This window comes from Pollachius pollachius, assembly GCF_949987615.1.
Source record: "Pollachius pollachius genome assembly, chromosome: 1".
NCBI lineage: Eukaryota > Metazoa > Chordata > Actinopteri > Gadiformes > Gadidae > Pollachius > Pollachius pollachius.
Window position 1 is genome coordinate 20796357 of NC_136934.1, and position 24059 is coordinate 20820415.

Sequence of the window (24059 nt, forward strand, 5' to 3'; positions counted from 1 at the left end):
AGCGGTTTGATCAATCATTGAAATGGCACAGGAGGCTGTTGAAGGATCAACCAGATTTGAATTGATATGACTTTGAAGATTGTTAAATCACCATATTATCAATTTGTTGAATTATTAGTACAATAATGGCAATAATTTCAGTATTTTAATAATGATAAAAATATATAAACCCTTTACTCCTGATACCCTTTTATTAAACACTCATTACCAACTTTGTCCGGACAACAAAAGAGTTCTACATCATTGAAAGAGATTTAATAGGTTGTTAGCACCATTAATTTGCAAAGAACCGTTTCCCTCATATTTCAAAAGCATAAAACAGTCTTTCTTGTCCATTTCATGATCGGTATTTATTTCATACTAATGAAGGTCAGTTAATTACAATATCATTCATAATTTGAGGTAAAAGAAAAGTGATTGAATATAAAACACAAAATAGTAAATAAATAGTTAAAGTTTAATTCAAAGGAGTAAAACAAAATGGCAGGTTTAATAATCTGCACATTTAAAATTAAAAAGACACACACAGGTGTACCTCCCATTTGCTACCGCCACCCTCCCTAACTGGCCAGGTGTGATGTGAGACACATTTCAGCTAAGAAAATAAACTTAAATACATGATCAAATGTCACTATTCAATGCCCTCAACCAAGAAAAGTAGTACAAAAATCCAAAAGAGAGGCTGAGGTAGAAAAGTAAAAAGAGCGAAACACAATATGGGATTTCTCTTTCTATGTTAAGGGAGGCAACCAATCACAGAAACAGTCCTATTGTTTAATGGTGCCTCTTTTAAAGGCGAAGAAAACACGTACACACAAGTAAAGTGTGACGTGCATTCCTTCAACGTTGAACCACGCACCCTCACACCTGCTCCTAACCAAATTGGTCAAGTTTTTTCTAATGCCCTTTTAGTTTCTTTCTTTGACCTCGGACCACAATCTTTTAATCTACTGGCCGCAAATTCTCCCCGACTTTAATGTAACAATTGTAGATCTCCAGATATGTTAATATCATCTCCGGCTTCTACCCATTAGTCCCAGATTCTCCTTATGTGACATGTTAAAATTAACAACCAATATGACTTGTCATCAGTAGCCAGCTGCTTTCCCGTGTTTCCGGAGGTCAGACACTGCAGTGATGCAGCCGTTGTCCTGTTCCACAGAATTCACCACATTGTAGAAGTACGATGCGTTGGCCTGGGTGTGTCCCATTGAACTGAGCGCCTCTATCAAAGACTGTAGGAAATATACAAGATAGAAAAACACACACAAAAGAGAGTCATTGGATTAATATTGATCACAGGTTATAATTCGTAAGATGTAAAAGTAGCATATGCATCTTTATTCATTTTTTTGGCTACTAAATTTAGATTGATTGCTTTGGTTGTTCTCAGCCTCAGCTCTAAGTCTGTTAAATGACCTTGTGTCAGAGTGGTGCATTACCTTGTCAAAGCTGGGTTCGAATTTCAATTCATTCTTGGAATCAACAAAGACCACAGGGCTGTCGGTCGCCTCTTTGAGGCTTTTTCCAAACCATAAGTGGTTCATGAGAGTCTGCAAGAAACCAGACACATATGAGCCCCTATCGGAACAGGTGGGTATTGAGGCTGAATCATCAGGGAGTACTGTTCTGTACATGCTGTCTTCTGGTACTTCCTGTGACAGATAGCCGGCCGTGTGATTACCAAGGCGGTGCTAGTGATGATCATGCTGCCCCCAGACGCCCCGATCACCAGCGTCCTGGTCTTGGACCGCACGATCGATGGAGACATGGAGGAGGGGGGCTGCTCTCCTGTACACCACCCAGAGGATGACATCATCGTACAATATAAAGCAATGTTACAGCATACACAGATCTTACACAGAGGGACTAAGCCATACATCAATGTTTACATGAAATCATTTTACATATATATCATATCCTTAACATTGATTAATGGAAAACAATTATCATACCAAATTATATTTTTTACGCTTATGAAATGAAGATTTTTTTTCTAATGTTCACCAGATCAGAAATGTCTTACTCAACCATAACAGTGTATCATCTTGTTGCATAATGGCACTAAACATTACCAATTTAATGTTTAGGGCCATTGGTAATGCAATGTTTGTAATATCAGCAACAGCCTTGTTAGTTTAATATTATTCTTTAAGGGCCAAGACACATGTGAAAAGAAATCCTCAATCCTCAAAATCCTCAAAAATCCTCAAAAACACTCAATCCTCTATCCCCTGCCCAATATATCTCACATGGCTTTGCATGCAATGTTAACATAATGATTAAAGCGAAAGCCAATACCTGCAACAATGTGCTCTGCTTTACCACAGAAGTCTGTCAGCTGATTGTTGAGGATGACCCCAGTGCTGGGGGAATACACCTTGGATCCAAATCTGAGTGATAAAACAAAATGTACTGAACTCTAAATCCTAAATCCTGCTCGACATGAGGCCTTCAATCTGCGCGTGATTTAGACGTGATAGTGTAACAAACATTAGGTTGATGCTGCTGGTCGCTGCCACGGCGGTCCCGTCTTCAGCCAGGACGGACACGTGTGTGGTCCCCATGCTGTCCAGATAGGGCGTCATGTTGTAGTACTGAGCATTGTGGCTCCTCCTCCCGCTGATCAGACTCCGAAGGCGGTCGGCAAAGCTCTCCTCTGTGATCTTCTCTGCCACCTAGTGACATCAAAAACAAAGTCTACGTGGACAAAGGCACATAACGAGTACAGCATCTGGGATAGTGTGGTGGGGACTCCCGGACCAAAGACTGTTGATCCCTGACCTCCACAGTCTACAGCTAAAGCATCCTTCAGCAAGATGCTCCAACCCCTACCTGCTCCTTAATGACCTGTATCTGTGTTTGACAAACACTTTCTCAATAAAATTGATGACTTCAACATGATGTAATTGGCTCCAAAAGTTATACATACTGCTCCTGAGTTGAACTGTGGGTCACGGAGGTGTTTCTTCAAACCATTGGCAAACTTGCAAGCCTCCACAAAGCGATGATAGGTTTGAGCCCTTTCCTCCCCCATCATAGACTCTGGATTTGGAGCATATCCTGTGTGGGGAAAAGAGGGGGATCGGAAAGTGTGTAAGTAGGATCATTCAAGTGTTGAGGAGATTGCACAGTGCAGGGTTTGAGAAGTGTACATTATATCCCAGCTGACGATCATGGGACTAGTGCAGAGACACACACAATGGTGAGATTCTTTAGTGCATGGTGGTCCCCAAACACACACCAACACACAGGCACATACACACCAAATTCTTCCTCTGTATTAAACCCTAATTAGGAGCTTGTAGCAGTGGACAGCCACAGGGATGAGCCCAGGAAAGTCTACCATTTTTGGTGGACTCAGGATGCAGTTTAGGGAATCTCTGTGTGACATCTCTCCTCTCAACCCAGAGCGGAAGTGTACCACCACTAATGCATTAACAGCTGTTAGCCCACCTGCCCTGTAGATAGCCTGGATAGGCTTTACGCTTATCTTAAGTGTAAGTTCATCAATAAGGCCCTTCCTTTAATGCTGATTGGCCCAGACCATGCTTATTTGGTGGGGCACATTGGTGATTTGCGGACAAGCCAATGTTGCTGTTCATGTTGAATTTGCCTGGGCTCTTTAAGCCCTGGCCAGCATGCGGCCCATCACAGCAGGGCCACATTTCCAAAGGCCCCAGTTTTAAACAGCTAACACGGTGAGATCGTCAACCAGATAAATGAAAACAGGTGATGATTCAAACTTCTAGGGGGAGACGGCACAGAGCATGGGTCGGAAATCAGATACCGCAAGAGTCTGAGTTTTGCGTTGTTTCTTGTTAGATAACAAAGATATTATATCTGAGAAAACTATGTTGATGAAGCTTTCAGAAGGGAAAACTTAACATCTGCTGGTCAAGTTTGTGTTTGCCAATTACGCACTTACAGATCCCTGCCTCCAGCCTCATGATTGCTCAAAGCAAATATGATGTGAATGCAGTGTAACACCCCGTTCCCCTCGATTTGAGCTTGTCTGAAATTTGTGGGACTAATCAGTGGCATGTTCCTCTCTAAGCAGAACTCTTGGGTTCCGGATTCTTGTAGGGACCCGCAGCATGGGAATCAAGACCTCACTAAAATGTGCATGTGGACAGCCAAAACAACCCTGTCCGAGGCATTTACTCCAGGGGGTAAAACCTGAAGGATCTTAATCCCCTCAGAAGTGGATTTCAGGTGCTTTCAAAGGAATATGCCCATTAGTCCCCCTCTGTGTTACCCCTCTCTGAACCAACTCTACCTCAGCCACGGCAAGAGCTGGTCACGCAAATCAGACTAAACTGAAGTCGTCCTTTTCCCTCATAGCCAAAGCCAAGCTCCTCCATCAGGCCGATGTTGTTTCCCAGATGAGTATAAAGCTCTGAGGAAGAGCCAAGCTATGGACAGAAACCTTGGACTGGTTTAATTCTGGTAGGTGGCTCAAGTTGAGACAAGTTGATCTGACACCATAAATTCCTTGGCCTGGACGGCAACATCCCATAACCAAGCACCTTATCCAGTCTCAGTATTTTATCCTAGCCCTAAACAGATCTATCAGGAGATATGCCCAGAGTACTGGGTGATAGGGGAAAGAAATTCAACATCATCAACACTATTATCTCAGACTGTAAAAAACACCTTTCTGGATGAGATAATGTGCCTGGTGGTATCTTGGTTAACTATGCCATTTTTTTATGTGTATTTATTGTTCTTCTATCTTTAATGCAATGAGGAGAGCTTAAACACACAAGTAACCATGCTTCTGGTATTTGGCCATTTTGAAAAAATATCTTCCATGGCCCCTAAGGGCAAGATTTGCGGCACCCTATGCTATATCTTTTCATAACATTGAAAATGTACATCTGTGTCAAATATGACGCTCTTATTTTAATTGAGCAAATTGCTGAATTTGGCCTAACAGCCCCGCTAGGAGTGGAACCACCCTGTCCATGTGTAAGTGGGAACGTGTATTGGAACCTTTCATGATGTTGAGGATGAGGCCAATTAAGGCGCCCCCTGAAGGAGGCGGAGCCAAGTAAATCTGATACTCCCCCAGGGAAACGTTCCAGGCATCGCTTACTCTGGCCTCGTAGGACGCCAGGTCCTCAGTGGTGAGTTTGACCCCTGGTTGGAGAAGCAGAATGGAGAAACAATGATCTGCAGAGGCAAACCGAATGCGTTGTGGATCTGAATCCTTTGTAATTGCGATGGAACCAGGCCGGGTCGTTTTTTAGCATCTGACTATTTTGTGCCTGGCTTTGCCGCCTACAATTGATTTACATTTACTTTTACATTAAGGGCATTAAGCAGACACTTGTACCCAAAGCGACATACAATAAGTACATTTGTCAGAAGAAAGAGAAGCAATATATCAGTGTCGATACAGTCAGGATGGTCATAGAACCAAGTACCAAGCACTAACAATTGCTAAGTTAACCCATTCCCTGTATACAACAAAGATAGCTAGGATAAGATGCTACACAATGCTTTGTACTATGTTTAAGTGCAAGGACGTACAACATACAATAAGTGTGTACATTAAGTGCCAGGGCGTACAACATACAATAAGTGCTTAAGAGGGGTGTGGGGGGCCCCTAGTCTTCAGTCTAGGTGAAGTCTAGGTGAAGTCTCGACTGAAGTCTAGGTGAAGTCTAGGCTGAAGTCTAGGCCGAAGTCTAGGCTGAAGTCTAGGTGAAGTCTAGGTGAAGTCTAGGCTGAAGTCTAGGCTGAAGTCTAGGTGAAGTCTAGGTGAAGTCTAGGTGAAGTCTAGGCTGAAGTCTAGGTGAAGTCTAGGTGAAGTCTAGGCTGAAGTCTAGGTGAAGTCTAGGTGAAGTCTAGGCTGAAGTCTAGGTGAAGTCTCTGCTATGCAAAGTCTAGGGTGAACTCTGAACAAATGAGTCTCGAGTCTTTTGCAGATTCTTACGTAATTATATTGTCTCTGGGGTCTGCACAGATGGGAGACTGATTCAACAATACCTTCATTTTGTACATCGCGGATAAAAGCCTCTGCGATCTGTCCAGTGTAGAATGCATCTGCTCCCTGATTGGCTAAAATCTCCAGTGTGTCGGCCAGTTTCTCAAACTTCATGATGTCACCAGCTTTCAGGAGGTTGCCATCCTTGTCAGAGTACAACTTGCTGTTGGTCAAAAATGATACAATATATCATTACTTCTTCACTACATGGTATCATACTGTGACCTAAAATCTGTATGTACTTTCGTATTCTGGTGTTAGTGGATAGGGGGGGTTCTTACCGTAAAGAACCATTGGTGTTTTCTAAGAAGGTGATGAAGCGAGCCTGGACAGGGGGAATGGGGAACCCGCCCCGAGCAAGTTTGATAGTGGGCTGGAAGAGCCTGGCCCAAGGGAGCTTCCCATACAGTCGGTGTGCGAGTTCATAACCTCGCAGTTCCCCTGGAACCCCAATCCACTGACCCACTGCAAGGCAAACACTTGCATGATACGTCTGTATCTAATACGCAGGCGGGCAGATGTGTACACAGACGAAGAAGCAGACAGACAGAAGCAGGCAGATTTACACATTGTCTAAAGCAGGCAGACAGGAAGGCAGGCAGACACAAGAGACTAATATAGCCAGAGCATTCGGTTGTTGACATTAGTGACGGAACATGGCACCCAGCTCTTGTTAAACTAGGTGTTTAGTGAGATGTGTTTGTATTCCAGCAAGATGAATGGTTTGAGCTGCTGTTCCTCTATGTGTGGTCTTGGCAAGACACCCCCCCCCCCCCCCCCCCCCCCCCACCTCTTAAACCAGGCCTGACCTGGGGCCATCAAAGAGGAAGGGTAGTGTACACAGATGATTATCTTGATAAATAAACACAATTATAAATTATATTTGGCAGCATTCCAATCTCCTGAGGTTGTTGCATGCACAATGTCTGAAATCGGACAGACGGACGGACGGACGGACGGACAGACGGACAGACAGACAGACAGACAGACAGACAGACAGACAGACAGACAGACAGACAGACAGAGCCATATGCTCAATACCTGGAGTCCAGCGCGGTGTTTTAGAGCAGTCCTCCATTAAGTTACTATTGAACATCTTGGGGACGGTCTCCCGTGCATTGATGATTTTCACCTTCCCTTAAAAAAAGAAAAGAAGAAGTAACACTAAATATCATATCCAGACGTCAATTATAGTGTCATGGAAGTAAATTATGAAATGATTAACTGTGTGTGAGTGAGGGATGTGTTCTTGGTGCGTGTGATAGCCCTACCACTGCCATCCATCACGGTGAAGATGGTCCCTCCGCCCAGACCCATGCTCTGCGGGTTGATGACTGACGTGCAAAGCAACGCAGCGATCGCGCCATCTACCGCTGACCCACCGCTTCGAAGAATATCTCTTGAGAGTCGCGCAGAAACAAAGTCGGAATCACTTTTAATATGAGATGCGTAGTCCTACGTCACGGAGAAAAGTCGCCCACTGAAAAATGTGTAATAATCTAAGGTGGGAAAGCCCAGTGTAAACAGAAGCGTTTTACTGATGTTCAAAAATGCAGGCACTCACCGTCCAATCTTGGAGCAGGTCTCGGAGTCTGCGGCTACAGCTCCCTTCGTGAAGCCCCCCTCCGGACACGGGCTCTTCGCCAGCATTACAATACACACTATCAAAACTACCAAAAAACTACACAGAAGTAAACCACAAGTCCATATCCTTGCTTTTGAACGCGCCATTGCAGATCATGTAGTTAGACTGATGCACTGAGGTTTAAATACTATAGACTCTGTAACTTGTGCCTGACTGGAACAATAAAGTCTCCTCCCTCTCTTTAGCCAATGTTTTGCAGGTAGACAATAGCTCGCAGTGTGACAGTTCAGATTCGCCAGCCAGCATGAGCATACTCCTGGGCGGTGTCTGCTTTATATAGGGGGACGGATCCCGACGCACCGTCCCACCGTGAGGGTGGTCGTGTGATACACCAATACCTACCCGATCCCTACCTTCACCTACCGCCGCACAGTATAGTAAAAGTTAACTTATTTAATGAGCCAAGTGGAATTTGTCTTTTGGATGAATCTTTATTTGGACAGGTTTGGCATCTACAGCACGAATACATTATATCTATATACGATTGCCACACAGGGAGTCATCTGTTTATTTTTAGAAATGTTATTTTTGAACAGCCAACCGACTGTAGAGGAAGAAAGTGGGGAAAAGTATGGGTATAGGAGATGGTACACAAGGCCGTAGATACGGCCTCATGCTTCGAGTCCCAGGCCGCTCATTAAGCACACAGGAACGTCACACGGAGGCGGACGAACCCGGGCTATACTACGCCGTCTGAACACCGCCCTACAGCCAGTCAGGCTGAAGGGAGGGTGAGGGAGGAGCCTGGCAAATCTACGCATGTCAAAAGCTGTGTAAAGATGTACTGCCGTTTAATCAAACATACTTTATATCTTTCCATAATTTATATATTTATAAAATATATATTTATATTAGGGGGGCAAAGAAAAATGAAGCAGGTTGGTCCCAGGTTGTGGGCGGCAGCTTCCTCTGCTCCTGCGGCCTGGTCCCCCTCGCTGCCTGGTCCTGCTGCTGGCGGAGGTGTCGGAGGAGAGGTGAGGTCCTGCTGCGGTCAGCCCAGCACAGCTGGAGGATGGCACAGGACTACATTCTCTTCTCTCTAACCATCTTAAACATTACAGTTGTATCAGATGTAGAGCACTGATGTACTCTGAGATTGAAAGCCACTCGTCACCTTATTAATTAAACCGATATAATAAAACACATATGCTTGTGAGATTAAATTGTCAGTCTACCATCACTGGCTTGAGGTAGTTTACATGTGGGACAAACACAATCTTGACTAAAGTAGCCATGTATAATAAAAGAAAGCATGCCTCTACCACATAAATGAGTTTGCATTAAGATGTTACATGGATAAGCACAATAACAAAGACTTCTACTTAGACAATAAGCAGCTGCTCACCAAATAACTTTAGATACAGAAACTGACCTTGACGATCAACCTCCTGAAGACTCATATATCGAAGTTTGTGTCTCAAGAGATATTCCAGTTTTTATAACCAGGCTATTTATCATGAGTTAATCTGATTGTATTCATTATGAACACATTTGAGTGACTGGCCCCAGATGATCTACACCTTGGCAGGTTGCAAGAAAAGACTACTAGAAAGGCTTGCACCCCTGGCTCCATGATTGGATAGTGAAATGATTTGCCTTCTTAGATAGACAAAGGATATGTTTATCTGAGCACCCCATTCAAACAGTGGAGCAGATGGGATTTTTGAACTGGGGGGGACAAAGCTGTCAGCAAATGATTTCAACTCAATACGTTATTTTTGTGTAATTTGGGCTTTACCTAGCGCTCAAGTAGTTACTTTCGTAATAGCCTATGGGCCAATGGTTTGCACTAAAAAGCCATTGGAAAATCCTTATTTGAATTCTTATATGTCAATCACCCACAGAAACTTCATGCCTTATGCAAAATGTTTTATTTAAACATTTGTGTATACACTCAGAAGTGTAAACAACAACATATTTACATAAATGAAAAAAAAGCCAAACAAATTTACTGTCTAAGCAGACTCACTGAAGGACCCCAAAACATCTCTCCTCCTTCCATTACCCTGAACATACTGCTGGCCAATTTCTTGTCTGTCCAGTCTGTCAAGCCTCTCTTGGTGAATATGGCACACAGCAATGCCATTGAGTCTTTTTTGCGTCATGGTTGATCGCAACCATGTCTTCAATCGGCGTAACCCACTAAAACTAGGCTCTGCCTCAGCAGATGACATGGGCATCACCATCAACGATCTCACTAGTGTCTCTACCAGATCAAACAGGCCACTGACTTCAGGGGGCATTTCTTTCAAAGCATGCACAGCATCTGCAGTTGTGTTGACCTTGTACTTGTTTTTAAACATGGGCAGTTGGACTCACAAGTCTTCCTCTTTCAGTTCAGGATATTTGCGAACTGCTGCATCATGTGTAATGGGAGTAAGGAGTGAGTTTCCCAGTTATTTTATTGTTTAAAATAACAATTTGGCCGATAGCCGATACCGATGTTTTGTTGTTATTTATTCCCCCTTTCGTGCCAGGGAAACAACCAGTGGCGGATTGGCCGTCGGGAGCACCGGGAAACGGTGGCCTGATGGTCCTCCTGGCCTGACTTGAACAGTCACCGGACTGAGTGACTGACGCCCGGGCCAATCAAATCGATCCATCTAGTTACGTAATAACGCCGCTCGGCGACCTGTCGGCGTAACACAACAACCAATTAGCTCCGCTGTCTTCATTCCAGTAGTCGAGAGAAATGGAGAGTCAGAAAAAGAGGAAAGGTGGAGCAGAGAGAGGGACAGAAAACGTAAAGCCCTCGCCACAGACGGAGCAAAATGTTGCAAAATAAGTGACATGTTCACCAGAAGGGAAGGTCAGTCAAAAACGATCATCGCCAATCGTTTAATCATAACAATGGCGGCGGCAAGCAGTAGTAGCGGGAGCACAGAGGCTCCAACAGCAAAAAAAACACGACTGAGGTGTTCAAAAGTGTGGGATTTTTTCACTCTCAACGCTCCCAACAAGGTGGTTATTTGCAGACTATGCAAATTTACATTAGCGTACCACAGCAGCACTACGGCAATGCACGAGCATTTAAAAAGAAAACACCCGGGAGCTGGCCGCAAACCACCGCAAGTTCTGTTGATTTTCCTTCTTCCCCGACCTGGAATGTTCGTTTATCAAGCAGTCGCAGTAGTATACCAAAGATAAAAGTTCGTATGTTTATTAATATTAATATTCGAATATATTCGAATATTTATTAATAATATTTGGACCATTAAATGTCTTCATTCCTTTATATGGTATAAAACTCGGCCTAAAGCCGAGCTCCGAGATTTTGTTTACCAGCGTTGCCATGGTGACCGGTCTTGCGTGTTCCAACGGTTTATTAGGTATCTAAGCTGTCTAATCACTTCATTCACTGCCTCTTCCGTGGTCATTACAATATTATGAAATATGAATAGACTTTGTCGGGGTCGGATTTTATACTCTGGTGAAAAGAGAACTTTTGTCATGTTAAAAAAAAAGAAAAGAAAGTCGTTCGATTAGTCGACTAATCGAAAAAATAATCGCTAGATTAGTCGTTAGAACATTTTTTCTACACATTTTTCTTTTTGAGGATGAGCTGTCAGTTTTTATTACACGAAGAAGACATGCGATAATAGGAATTAAATGGCGAAGCGAAAGACGCGCTAATGCCAATTACTAAGTAACGGAAAAGGGTAGAAACAAACTTTTTTTCTAGAAGAAAGAAGAGATCCTACTATTTCTTATGGTGGTTTCAGAGTTTACAACACAGCCCCCTCCACACACAAACACATACACACACTGACACAGGCACACGGCCCGACAATCAATCCAGAATACCTAGACATGAATGAAAAATATGTTGCATAATGTTTGAGCCACTACAGGATAGTTTATACATGCTGAAATAATAAAGCATTATTAAATACAGCTAGCTTTTTTGTTTACTCTTAAACTATTAGGCTGCAGCTTTGTGGCAGTTTTCTTTATTGCAATTCTGCACCATAAATGATAGTTTGACTATCATAATAATATATACAGGCTCTATATGGTATGACTATAAACTTTATAGGCTGTGTTCACAGACACCTGTCTTTCTGGTTTGTGTGTGCAATACACATTGTTTGAATGTAAACAGCAGTGCAATAAACTTAAAACATGGCCTGCTCTTGGGTTTTTCCTTGCAAAGGTGGAGAAGGAACCAGCAGCAGCACTGGTACCCCAAGTGCTCCTGCAGAACTGGAGAGTGTTGGTACACAGTCAGAAACAGAGCAGGACCTCCCAGGTACCACTTAAGAGCACACAGAGTATGCTTTTAGATTAATAGGTGATTTATTAATGAAACTATCAGTAAGAGTGTAATCAGGAAGAATACAATTGATGACTGCATAATATGTAATACAAGTTTAGAATCAGGCTATACTTGTCAATCTCATTCTGCAGAGCAACCAGACGTTGAAGTTGAGGAAGAGGGAGAGAGAGAGAGACAGGTTCAGAGTCCAGCACAGGAGAAAATGAAAGGGAGAAAACAGAACATTCATTTGATTATTTTGCCCGCCCTCAGCCCAAGGACTATGAGTTATTTTTTAAGAACCACCCAAAACAAACCACTCAAAGAATCATCCCTAATGTATTCAATTCCAAAGATGGCACCAACAGAAAATGGCTGACATACAATGAAGGAACTCACTCCTTGTTCTGTTCAGTATGTCTAGCATTTGCAAAACCCTCTGCCAGTGAAAGTACATTTGCCAAAGGAGGGATGCATGATTGGAAACATGCCCATCAGAGGTACAGGAGCATGAGAGAAGCAAGACTCACAGAGAAAGTGCAGAAGCCTTTTTTCTCAGAGTCAGCAGGTCATGGAACGTGTCATAAATGTAGTAAAAGTTATCGGTAAATGCGGTCTTAGCTACAGAGGACACAGCCAAGAAGCCGCGTATACATTGGAAAACATCGCCAGCAACCATGGCAACTTTCTTGAACTAATTTTGTTGCTGAGCAAATATGATGTCTGCCTACAAGAGCACGTTAAGGATTGTATTGAGAAGAGTAAAAAACAGATGGGAAGTAAAGGAAGAGGGTCATTGGTAACAATGATGTCCAAAACGACAGTAAATAAAGTTATTGAAGTCATCAGGTCATTGATTCAGCAGACAATTGCTGTTGAAGTGAAAAGGGCAGGGATGTTCTCTGTACAACTGGACACAACACAGGATTTGACATCCAAAGACCAATGTGCATTAGTTCTGCGATATGTCACTACTGTTGTCCATGAGAGACTCATTGCTGTCATTGACTGTGAGTCATCAACTGGACAGTACTTTGTGGACCTTGTAAAAGAGACACTCGCAAAGATGGACATAGACATCAAACATTGCATTGGCAATGCAACAGATGGAGCAGCTAATATGCAGGGAAAATACAGAGTCTTCTCTGCATTGATTACAGAAGTATCTCCCAACCAAGTCCACATTTGGTGTTACTCACACATCCTAAATCTTGTGCTGAGTGACACCACTCGGGTTGTTGTTGCAAGCGAATCCCTTTTCTGTCTCCTGAACGACATTGCAGTGTTAATTCGAGACTCCTATAAGCGCATGCACCTATGGGAGGAAACCACTGAGGACAAGAGACGCAGGCGGCTAGGTGTCATTGGTGAAACACGCTGGTGGGCTAAAGATGAAGCATTGAAGAAAGTCTTCGGAGGCTTTGCAAAGCCCAACCAGGCACTCTACACAGATGTCATCATCACTATGGAGAAAATTGAAAAGGACATGACCATAAAACCTTCTATCCGAAGCAAGGCCCAAGGGTACAAAGATGCTCTTCTAAGGTATGAGACGATTCTCACAGCTGAGATTTATCTCAGGATCTTTGAGAACACATCCCCTCTCTCGAAATATTTGCAAACAAGTGGGATAGATTTTGTGACAGCACAACACCTAGTGACTGGAACAGAGGATAATCTGAGAAAGTATGCAAGAGACTTTCAGAGTGTGAAGAAGGCACCAGACAACTTTGTTGAGTGGGCCAATGGCATTCTGGAAGAACAGCAGAACTGTGATGCTGAAGCTCAAACTGCTCTGCCAGAGAAGAGAACAAAAAAAAAGAAGAGAAGGCCAGGTGAATTGGCAGAAGATGACCACATTGCTAATGCTGACAAAAATTATGAAATCAAAATCCACAATGTGATACTGGACACTGTTCTGGAAAGTATCCACCATCTTTATGCAGCAAATGCAGTGCTCTGTGCAGATGTCTCCTGCATGGATCCTAAACGCTTTCCTGAAATCAGAGAAAAGGGCCTTCCAAACACAGCCATGAAGGAGCTCAGCAAATGCTTGTTGAAATTTGATGACCGTGCCACTGTTGAAGCATTGCAGGCTGAACTGACCAGCCTTGCACAACACTGGGAAAGACTCAAACAATCACTAAAAGAGGAGTACAACACCAGGGCTGCCACCACCAGTGATGACTCTGGAGAGGATCTTGATGAAAGTGTGGAGTTTGTGAGCACAAGTTGTTCAACCTGTAAAACCTGCCTGGTATGCTGCTATTTACTCCTGTCACAGTACAATCTGCTCACAGATGCATATCATATCATTGGTTTGGGCTACAAGTTCATCCTCACACTATCAGTCTCACAGGTGGCCTGTGAGAGGACCTTCTCTACTCTGAAACTTGTGAAGAATCGCCTGAGAACCTCTCTCAATCAAGAGAACTTAGAAGCATTCATGCTAATGGCAACAGAGAAGGAGATTCTAATGGCACTTGACAAAGATGACATTATTGACAAGCTGGCAGAGAGCAGTGAGCTACTGCGCCGCCTACTGATTTACTAGGGATAATCGCTGACTGGTTACTCTTAGTGATCTACTTTATTTACACTGAGTGAATATTGTATTCTAAGTTCTTCTTTGTTGTTCTTACATTGTTGCTTGTTAAATTTAAAGAAATTAATATATTCCAGTTTTGATAAATGTTTTATATGTTTGATGCTTGAAAGTAAAGTTAATTATTGAACATCCAAGCTAGTATTTGTCTCTCTTTTTACAAATATAGGCCCATTGTTTTGTGTGTCTTGCCTTGTACATTTGTGTATCCTATGGCTGCTGTCCTCAATAGTTTTTGAGTATTCATCCATTGCTATAACATTTGAAAACAGGGTTTTCAATGAAAATCATATATTCAAATAGATAACTCATCGGTCACTCCTAAATCTCTTTTAACTATCAAATAGTGTTAGAATACACAACTAGAGGTATGGTGGTCTGCATGAGAAGGGTGGCCTGGAATGGCATCAAATTCCCGGCCTGAATTATTGTCCCAGTCCGCCACTGGAAACAACCCTAACCCCCCACGCAAGCACGCACCTCGGATACACGCACAGACAATGACACAGGGAGAGGCTTTTATGATTTGATTGAAATTAATCTGTTTATTTCAACAACTGCGCCATCAACATTCAACCTCAAAATTATTTCAACGTGGGCTTAGGCAGATAGGCCTACATGCGCGCCTTAAAGGGCGGCTAACCCTTTTGCCCGGATTGTTACATTGTATAAAAGTACACATTTATCTGAGTTTGGACATGCAAATTGCTATTTACAACATCGTATCTTACTCTGTGGAGAACCTTCTGCATCGCAGCAACACGTGCTCTGCTGTCTCCTTAATTTGCACTCATGTTGTGTGTTTTCCCACTATCTGTAGAGCGTGATTGAGCCCTGTTAGTCCTAACCGGTTACGCCACCTTCTTCTCTATGACCCCTCCCCCAATCCTTCTGATGTGACATGATTTTGCTTTCTTTATAGTAGCCTGTTTCATTAAAGACCCAATACTTTTGCCAGATACTTTATATAAATTGTTTGAGGTAAGCCCTAGCTTTATTTTTGCTCAATGATTTGTTATTCTATACGCTGCCTTTTGATGGTATGACTTGCTACGTCCACCTTCTCCTAACTATTACTATAATAAATTGTGGAAGCCCTTTCCTTTTAAAATGACTCTTGCTATGCTCCAAACATACCTTCAGAACATGCTTTGGGGGATGAACACACTGCAGATTAACCCAGTTCCCTTGCCAACCACATCTCGCGTGGTTCTGTGTGAATTGGACCGCTTCAAGTCACGCCCCCTGCTACCAGTCACGCCCCCCGCTACAAGTCACGCCCCCTTACCTTACGCCCCTCTGTTGCAGGTTAGACAAGCTCCTCGTTTTGCGTCGTTAGCCCGCTTCGGAACAGGCAGACGGTGTAGTGATTGGACGTCCAGCAGATGTCATCAGTGAGATGAGTTGTCAAACGGTTGATAGCGCCGAACCGTCCCCTACATTTCGACAGTGTTTCGGAAAGCTTCGGTCCTGTTCATCACTACGAATAATTGTTTCGTTACGACTCGTCTATGCATCAGAAAATCGACAAGGCTGGGTTCACGACTGCTGAGGAGGTATGTCTCGTCAGCTATAACGTATCGCAATGTTTAGATTCCTTCAACGGAAGAGATCCTCATGTTGTTGCTCGTCTCTGTAGCACACTTTGTGTCTTCCCTTGTCTCTAAACGACGGGGGTGGTTGTGCGTCTGTGTCCGAAAAACACCCCACAGCGAAGCACTGCAGCTCTGTAGACGGTGTTACTTGTTTGATCGCCTTGTGAATAGTTCGCATATGTGATGGTGAAGGTCGGCGATGATCAAACAGTGGTCGTTTTACATTATTCGTCTTGGGCTGACGTGTTGTGTAACGTGACGGTGTGTCCTGGAGCAATGTCCTGGGTGGACGGGTTGTGGTGTTGTTGGTGGGCATCGTGCTGCTGTCCAGTAGGATCCGTTCGTGGTTCAGCATCGCCGACCCTTTTTTGGTCAGGATCGATAACGTAGCGTGGTAGAGTTGTGGTTGCACGTTGTTGACGCATTGGAAACGACATCGTGCTTATGCTTTCTGTGTGACGTAATGACACAGCCTTATCCGTGATAAGATATGTAATTCGTTCAACAAAGGTAGGCAGCACACCGATTTAATGTCCTGCAGTTCAGCAGGGTCCACCCATTCCCATCACCCGAATACGGAGCCCCCTGCTGACGTGCCACCAATGAATGTCTGTAGCAAATAAATGCATATTTGCGCGTTGTTTATGTTTGGATTACCACTGGGGGTTTAAACCTATGCTTGTACCATTCTCTATCGAATACCTAAACTGTAGCCATGTATTCTACTTTTATTTTTAAGTCAGATGCTGTGCATGCATGACTCATGGTTTTACACAGTTCCTGGTGTGTGTGTGTGTGTGTGTGTGTGTGTGCGTGTGTTCGAATCCAGTGTGCAGTTATTTCTATCTATAAAGTGTGTGGGAGAGCTTCCGGCATTTAAGATTTGGTGCGTGTGTGTGTTTTCTCTTGAATTGTAGGCGGAACATGTGTCCTAATCAGACCCATTGGACACAACTGATCATGAGATGTGTGTGGTTGGATGTGTGTGGGTGGGTGTGTGTATCCTGAGGCACACTTTATGCAGACACTACCCTGGTCAGTTTCATGCGTGTAGCATCACTTCAGCCTGCTGTGCTCTCCACTCCCTTTCTCTTCTCAGACTCCAGATGCCCTAAGATGCAGCGTCTGTCTGCATTTGTCTAGAAGGACGCGAGAGGGAGCAGCACAAGCAGCCAGACGCCGCACAGGGAAGAGGGGGGAAAAAACACAGACCTTCCCCAAGTTCCAGCGTGCTGAAATGTTAGGAGCCCGCAGCAGCAGCAGCAGCAGCAGCAGCCAGAGAGCCAGCTCCCATTACCCCAGGCTGTGCAGGAGGAGAGCGTCCGATACCAAGTGCTTTAGACTGTGCTTGCAGAGGTCCTACTACGGGGCTTTGTAAGGTGCAGGGGGAGTAGAGGAGAGACTGGTCTGCTTCTCCGTCCCCCCCCCCCCCACACACACACCTCCCACCCATCTGCAGCAAGAGGAGTGCTCTCTGGGGGAGCCCAGATGGAGTGGTCACTGGGAAGGGTGCGGGAGCTGGTGGCCGACGGGATGCAGTCCATACGGGACTGCGAGTCGAGCGCTGTGGGCACGGCGGCCTGCCTGCTGCTGCTCTTCCTGTGGTACTGCTACCGGGTGGGCCGGGAGCACGGCTCCAGCCCCCTGCGCGGCCGCTACGGCGCCGAGTCGGGCCACCTGCGGGCCGGCGCCCTGGGCGGCGCGGAGGCGGCGGGCGGGGCCAAGGCGCCGCCGGGCTCGCTGGACGAGCAGAACGGTCTGGCCTACTGCCAGTCGGCCGAGTGCTTCCGCTGCACCGCCCCCGGCGAGGGCCTGAACCAGCGGCTGTACCACAGCCTCCAGGAGTACGCCAAGCGCTACACCTGGTCGGGCATGGGCCGCGTGCACAAGGGGGTGCGTGACCAGGGCCGGTACCTCTCCAGCCGGCCCACCATCCAGCGGCCCGAGGTGTTCTTCCTGCCCGACCTGCCGTCCGCCCCCTTCTTCTCCCGCGACGCCCAGAAGCACGACGTGGAGCTGCTGGAGCGCAGCTTCCCCGCCCTGCTGGCCGAGTTCGGCAACGTGTACAACCAGCCCCCCGCCCGCAGCGGCTCCCCCCTGCCCCCCGGCTGGAAGGCCAACAGCACCCCCCACGGCCAGTGGTGGACCTACTACCTGGTGAACCAGGGCACGCCGCTGGCCCTCAACGCCCGGAGGTGCCCCCGCGCCTGGAGGGTGCTGGGGCAGCTGCGCACCTTCATCGCTAACAACGTGTTTGGGAACGCCTGCTTCTCCGTGCTGTCGCCCGGCGCCCTGATCTCGGAGCACTACGGGCCCACCAACGTGCGGCTGCGCTGCCACCTGGGTAAGCTCAAACCAGCTGCCCCCCGGGGACTCTGGGGATGCAATGAACAAAGGGTATCTTATGTTTGTCCGGTTCAATCAATAACCATTGACAGTACCGCTTTGAATCGTTTCAGAATAGCTTGAGTGCAATGCTGTTCTGTTTTCATTCGAATTGTATTGTAATGCTAACACTAGAGTGTTATAGTATTATTATATATTTATATATTATATGTATTATTATTATTATTATTTTAAAGACTTGTTTCTCACATTCTCATGAAAAAGATTGTCTTCCGTCACTCAATCCTATCAATTTTAACGGTCATCCAATATTTAGCTGCTGGATCCATCCATTTTGCAAAACTTCCAAGCCCAGCGTTGTTTGAACATGACGAGTGACCCCTAAGGTGTGATGTGTGTGTGTGTGTGTGTGTTACGTGCTGCTAGGTCTCAGCGTGACCTCTAACGTGTGATGTGTGTGTGTGTGTGTGTGTGTGTGTTACGTGCTGCTAGGTCTCAGCGTGACCTCTAACGTGTGATGTGTGTGTGTGTGTGTGTGTGTGTGTGTGTGTGTGTGTGTGTGTGTTACGTGCTGCTAGGTCTCAGAGTCACTCTAACGTGTGTGTGTGTGTGTGTTACGTGCTGCTAGGTCTCAGAGTCACTCTAACGTGTGTGTGTGTGTGTGTGTGTGTGTGTGTGTGTGTTACGTGCTGCTAGGTCTCCGCGTGCCCTCTGCCTGCGAGCTGGTGGTCGGGGGGGAACCGCAGTGCTGGTCCGAGGGGAGCTGCCTGCTCTTTGACGACTCCTTCCTCCACCGGGCCTTCCACGAGGGTACTGCCATTTACATCACAGTTATATCACTCTATAACATTGCATACATTTACATCACACTATAACATCTCATAGAGTTACATCACTATAACATCATATACAGTTGCATCCCTCTATAACATCCCAGTTACATCACACTTTAACATCACATACAGTTACATCACACTATAACATCACATACAGTTACATCACTCTATAACATCACATACAGTAACATCACACTATAACATCAGTGACGTCACATAAAGCTACATCACACTAAAACATCATGTACAGTTGCATCACAATATAACATCCCAGTTACATCACATACAGTTACATCACACTATAAAATCACAGTAACATCACACTATAACATCCCAGTTACATCACATACAGTTACATCACACTATAAAATCACAGTAACATCACACTATAACATCACATACAGTGACATCAAATACAGTTACATCACACCAGTGGCGACTGGTGGTTTTTAAAGTGAGGGAGGAAGGACTGCACGCTTGGTTGCCATTGGCCTGCTTGCACTGTTAGTGGCGTATGGTGGCATAAGTATGTGAGACTCAAGTTGTTTCAGGGTGTTTTGGTGAACTACAAAATAGCAGGGAGTGATACTTATATGAATAAAATTCATACAAATCCACCAGTGGCAGCATTGTACTTTGAAAGCTGGTGGGCAGCATGACTTGGACTACCAGGGCAGAAGGAAAGGATGCAAAGCCATTTAGCAAAATCAGGCCTACTCTAGATTTGTAAAACTCAATAAAAAAATCTTGCCCTCATTACTGAAGCTATTGGTTGTAATTTGGCTATTCTTATTTTCAGCTTCAATTGTTTTAAGAAAAATTAAGACACGAGACCAAAAGTGATGCCATTTAAAATGCATCATGCTCTGAATCATTCACTAACGTCCTTCCACAATATCAAATAGAATTGTCTGAGTAACTAAAAGAACAACAAGAACATTATTTCATAACTATTTACATAGGCTGTAAGCCTAACATTGTTTGAGGCAAATGTGGATGTTAATGGATGTTTCAATGTTGGTCATGGTGTTAAGCCAATTAAGATTCATTAATTTATAGATCAAGACTATCCTCCTCGCGGTTTGTGTTGCAAAGATATCAGGGACCTGGTCATACCAAACAGGATTTTTTTTTTTAATGATTTCAGAATAACGGCGTGTGTAGCTCCACGTTTTCGCCACCCTTTCAGACGGCTTGGTAACCCAACGGAGGAATGTCAAAAAATATACAGGCTCAGCGCGTTTATTTCGGAACGGTGCCCAACTTTTGCCGATGGAAACGCCAATATAAGCGAACCGAGCCGCACCGAACCGCACCACTCGGCGGAAACGGAACAGAGACACAATGTACCACAGCGAAAGTAGCGCACCGCTCGGTGGAAACGAGGCATACGACTGAGCGCCGGTTTCGTTGGTTTTCGTAGCCTAGACTTGAGGGGATAACCCCTCCCTCCAGGCTGCTCCACAGCCAGGGCTCCTGCTTATTGGTTCATAGCATAGCCAGGGCTCCAGCCTATTCGTGAATAGACGTTGACGCGATCTACATCCCTTAGCTAGTCACACCCACTCAGAGGAGGACTTTCCTCCTCTCTCCCATTGAACCCCATGTTATTCACCAGCCGCCAACACTTTCGGGGAAATTAATGGGAGTCAATGGAGGCTGAGGGAGGAACGTCCTCCCTGAAGTAATTTTTAATAGGCGATAGGTGGTGCTAATGTCCGTTTACCCAGCGAAACAAACATTACATATACAAAGGCATTAAAGTATTCATATTTAAGGGTATTAATTCATTACAGTAGTCTGGGCAATCTACATTTTTTATCCTCAACAATGTTAAGGAGGATCTTCCTCCCTCTCTTCACTGGAGAAGCCTCCACTGCATCACACTATAACATCACATACAGTTACATCAGACTATAACATCACATACAGTCACATACAGTTACATCACACTATAACATCACGTACAGTTACATCACACTATAGCATCACATACAGTTACATCAGACTATAACATCACATACAGTCACATAATGTAACTATGTGATGTAATAGTGTGATGTGACTCACATCACACTATAACATCACATACAGTTACAGCACACTATAACATCACGTACAGTCACATGATGTAACTGTATGTGATGTAATAGTGTGATGTGACTCACATCACACTATAACATCACATACAGTTACATCACACTATAACATCACGTAGAGTTACTTCACACTTTAACATCCCAGTTACATCACATACAGTTGCAACACAATATAACATCACATACAGTTATATCACACTATAACATCACATACAGTTACATCACATACAGTTACATCACACTATAACATCCCAGTTACATCACATACAGTTATATTACACTATAAATTCACATACAGTTCCATCACACTATAAAAAAGCATGCGATAACAATTGTATACACAGAGTTCTGTTATGCCAGAGGAATCAGAAGGTTCATATTTTATTAGTAGGGGAACCGCTTCAGCTGTTGTTGTTGGCGAGTGTACAGACTACAAAATGGGTCCCCCTTGAAATATCTCCAATCAGGGAAAATAAACAAGGAAAGTGGAGCCCGGTGATTGCAGTTTATATCTTATATATCTTATATCTTATATCTGCAGCAACAAACCATCGGGTGGGAGTTGAACTCTGTGTTGTGTGTTGCTTCTGGCCAGGCATTGCGGAGGACGGCCCCCGGGTGGTCTTCATGGTGGACCTCTGGCACCCCAACGTGGCCGCGGCCGAGCGGCAAGCACTGGACTACATTTTCACCCCGGGACGCTGAGACGGGGTCAGGGGTCGGGGGAGACCGCGTCCAGGGAAGAGACTGCTGCTGACGACGAGAAAACGGGCCTGCGGGGGCTTCACCCCCCCTCCCCCGCACGCTCAGACCCACTGTGTACGATGTGCTCCTGCCCACCAATCTTCTTCAAAGGCGTCCCAGCAAAGTATCGGGCCTCCTCTATCGATGTGTTCATATGTTGCTTGATTATTTAATTTGTACCAAAGGGCCTCTTGAAGATGTAGTACCACCATATTCCTTTTAGCCACCTTCAGCTGTAACTGTGAACATTAGCCCATTGATATTAGTTGATGTGTGTAAATGGCCTTTTGGTGCGTGTGTGTGTATATAGCTCAACGGTGGCAATGGACGAGATTTGTCGGTGTTAATTGCGAGCACGTCAGTTTTACACTGGAGATTGGTCTTTCAGGGGGAGGGGGGGTTCGTTCGACCCGATTTAAAGGTTATCGGTTCACTTCAGTGTTGCCCTCGGAGAAGGAATAACCATCATCACTAACACTATGATTCTATAGGAAACTAGGCTGAACACTTGAAGACGATCACTGTTTTCTAACACTTTAGCGCTTAGAAAGGGCTACGAGATATTCGACCGATGTCCGCTGAGTAGGCGATTATGTATTCACCTTTTTATTGTCAATATATCAAAACATTGCGATGATGCAATCTCCCATGACACAACTTTTACATGTTACCCACTTGCTACGGGCTCCTTTGCTATTGGTTGGCACAATACAACAACGTTGTGCTTCACAAACTAACACAATAGTTGTTTTGCACAGATGAATATTAGGATAAACAGTTTATAGTCAAGTGGATTGTGGCACTGGTTCGACCTGAAAACCCAACTGGGATCAAAAAGTTTTGATCACTCCTTGCCTGTAGGATTTCAAAATGTGTTATACTTTTCATGATAAAACTTCACTAATAATAGTACATAAATGACACCATAACCGGTCTGGGAATTTTGAGCCCACGTTGAGGTTCAGTATTCTGATGGCATCCTGTTGGCCATTGGGCGAGGTGTTTGCGTAATGATTGAGTCAATTCAAATAGCGCAAATCTCTACCTCTGTTCAGAAATGTACAGAAAACAGCCCATGTTTCCACCATGATCCGTCGGTTCAGTAACATACAGAAAATAGCCCGTCTCCACCGTTATCTGAACCGTCTGTGTCGGGAAGGTGAAAGCGGATGTCCTCTCTGAAAAAGAAATCGATACTGCTTTCACAATGCATGGTTAGATAAGCACATTTTTATGATAAAATTGTGTGAGTCAGCCTTGTTCTCTTGTGGCGGTGGAGGTGGAAGAGAAGGAGGAGTGTTTTTAGTAGATTTGACTAAACCCTTGTACTATGGTTGTATTTGATATCAGGTTTGTACTTGCAGTAGGCAAACGAAAATTGTCGGTTGATATGTTTTTGAAATATTAACTATTGTAGCTATAGTGTTGTTTATTAAAAGTAATGACATTTCACTCAATATTTTCAGAAACAGTATTGCATTGCTTTTGGTCGTTGATTGGTCGATTATTTAAATGTGAGTTGATATCTTTCTTGTTCAGTGGTGTTTTCCGTTGACTCAATCTGGTATTTTGCAGCATTGTACGGTGATGTAATCAGTTGTTATGGCGATCCCTAATTCTTATTGTTCAAATCATGCGTGTATTGAATCTACCCCACCCATCACTCAAAAGATCCAATCAATTCATTGAGACTGTTTACAAGTATTCTTAATGTATGGAAATTGTTTACAATATTAAAACGCGTTGAATTTTTGAAGATGTCCATTATCAGGCCTTTAAAGAAGAGCACTGTCAATTCACTTTGTAATAAAAGATGTGATTCTTGAGCCTCCTAAGAGGGCATCAATCCTTTGTTTACAGCTGGATTATGAATTATAGGAATCAGGAGTGTGATTGAACTCATGTTATTCCGATTTTCTTTCATACATTGCATAGACCATGG

At 44.4% G+C, this 24059-nt stretch overlaps 2 protein-coding genes across 2 annotated transcripts; one reads left to right on the top strand and one right to left on the bottom strand.

Annotated features, from left to right (window-relative positions):
• Positions 1-240: 240 nt before the first annotated feature.
• ggt5a (gamma-glutamyltransferase 5a) lies at positions 241-7867 on the bottom strand. Its single transcript, XM_079729508.1, has 12 exons — positions 7557-7867; positions 7264-7391; positions 7034-7129; positions 6274-6457; positions 5995-6155; positions 4996-5142; positions 2933-3063; positions 2494-2678; positions 2302-2393; positions 1685-1791; positions 1443-1553; positions 241-1235 (listed from the first exon to the last, which is right to left on the bottom strand). Exons 1-12 carry the CDS (start codon positions 7721-7723, stop codon positions 1089-1091), a joined length of 1656 nt encoding a protein of 551 aa, XP_079585634.1. The 5' UTR covers positions 7724-7867; the 3' UTR covers positions 241-1088.
• An 8039-nt stretch (positions 7868-15906) lies between these two features.
• asphd2 (aspartate beta-hydroxylase domain containing 2) lies at positions 15907-23898 on the top strand. The gene is made up of 4 exons (XM_079751568.1): positions 15907-16053; positions 17192-18436; positions 19135-19248; positions 21969-23898. Exons 2-4 carry the CDS (start codon positions 17581-17583, stop codon positions 22076-22078), a joined length of 1080 nt encoding a protein of 359 aa, XP_079607694.1. The 5' UTR covers positions 15907-16053; positions 17192-17580; the 3' UTR covers positions 22079-23898.
• The last annotated feature ends 161 nt before the right edge of the window (positions 23899-24059 follow it).

Bases quoted from the DNA above. Each gene is read 5' to 3' on its own strand.
- ggt5a (XM_079729508.1), bottom strand. From the start codon at position 7,723: ATGGCGCGTTCAAAAGCAAGGATATGGACTTGTGGTTTACTTCTGTGT. The intron at 2,394-2,493 runs GTTTGTTACACT...TTTATCACTCAG, and splicing joins ACCAGCAGCATCAACCTAAT to ATTTGGATCCAAGGTGTATT. The intron at 1,236-1,442 runs GTAATGCACCAC...TATTTCCTACAG, and splicing joins TCGAACCCAGCTTTGACAAG to TCTTTGATAGAGGCGCTCAG.
- asphd2 (XM_079751568.1), top strand. From the start codon at position 17,581: ATGGAGTGGTCACTGGGAAGGGTGCGGGAGCTGGTGGCCGACGGGATG. The intron at 18,437-19,134 runs GTAAGCTCAAAC...ACGTGCTGCTAG, and splicing joins GCGGCTGCGCTGCCACCTGG to GTCTCCGCGTGCCCTCTGCC. The intron at 19,249-21,968 runs GTACTGCCATTT...GCTTCTGGCCAG, and splicing joins CCACCGGGCCTTCCACGAGG to GCATTGCGGAGGACGGCCCC.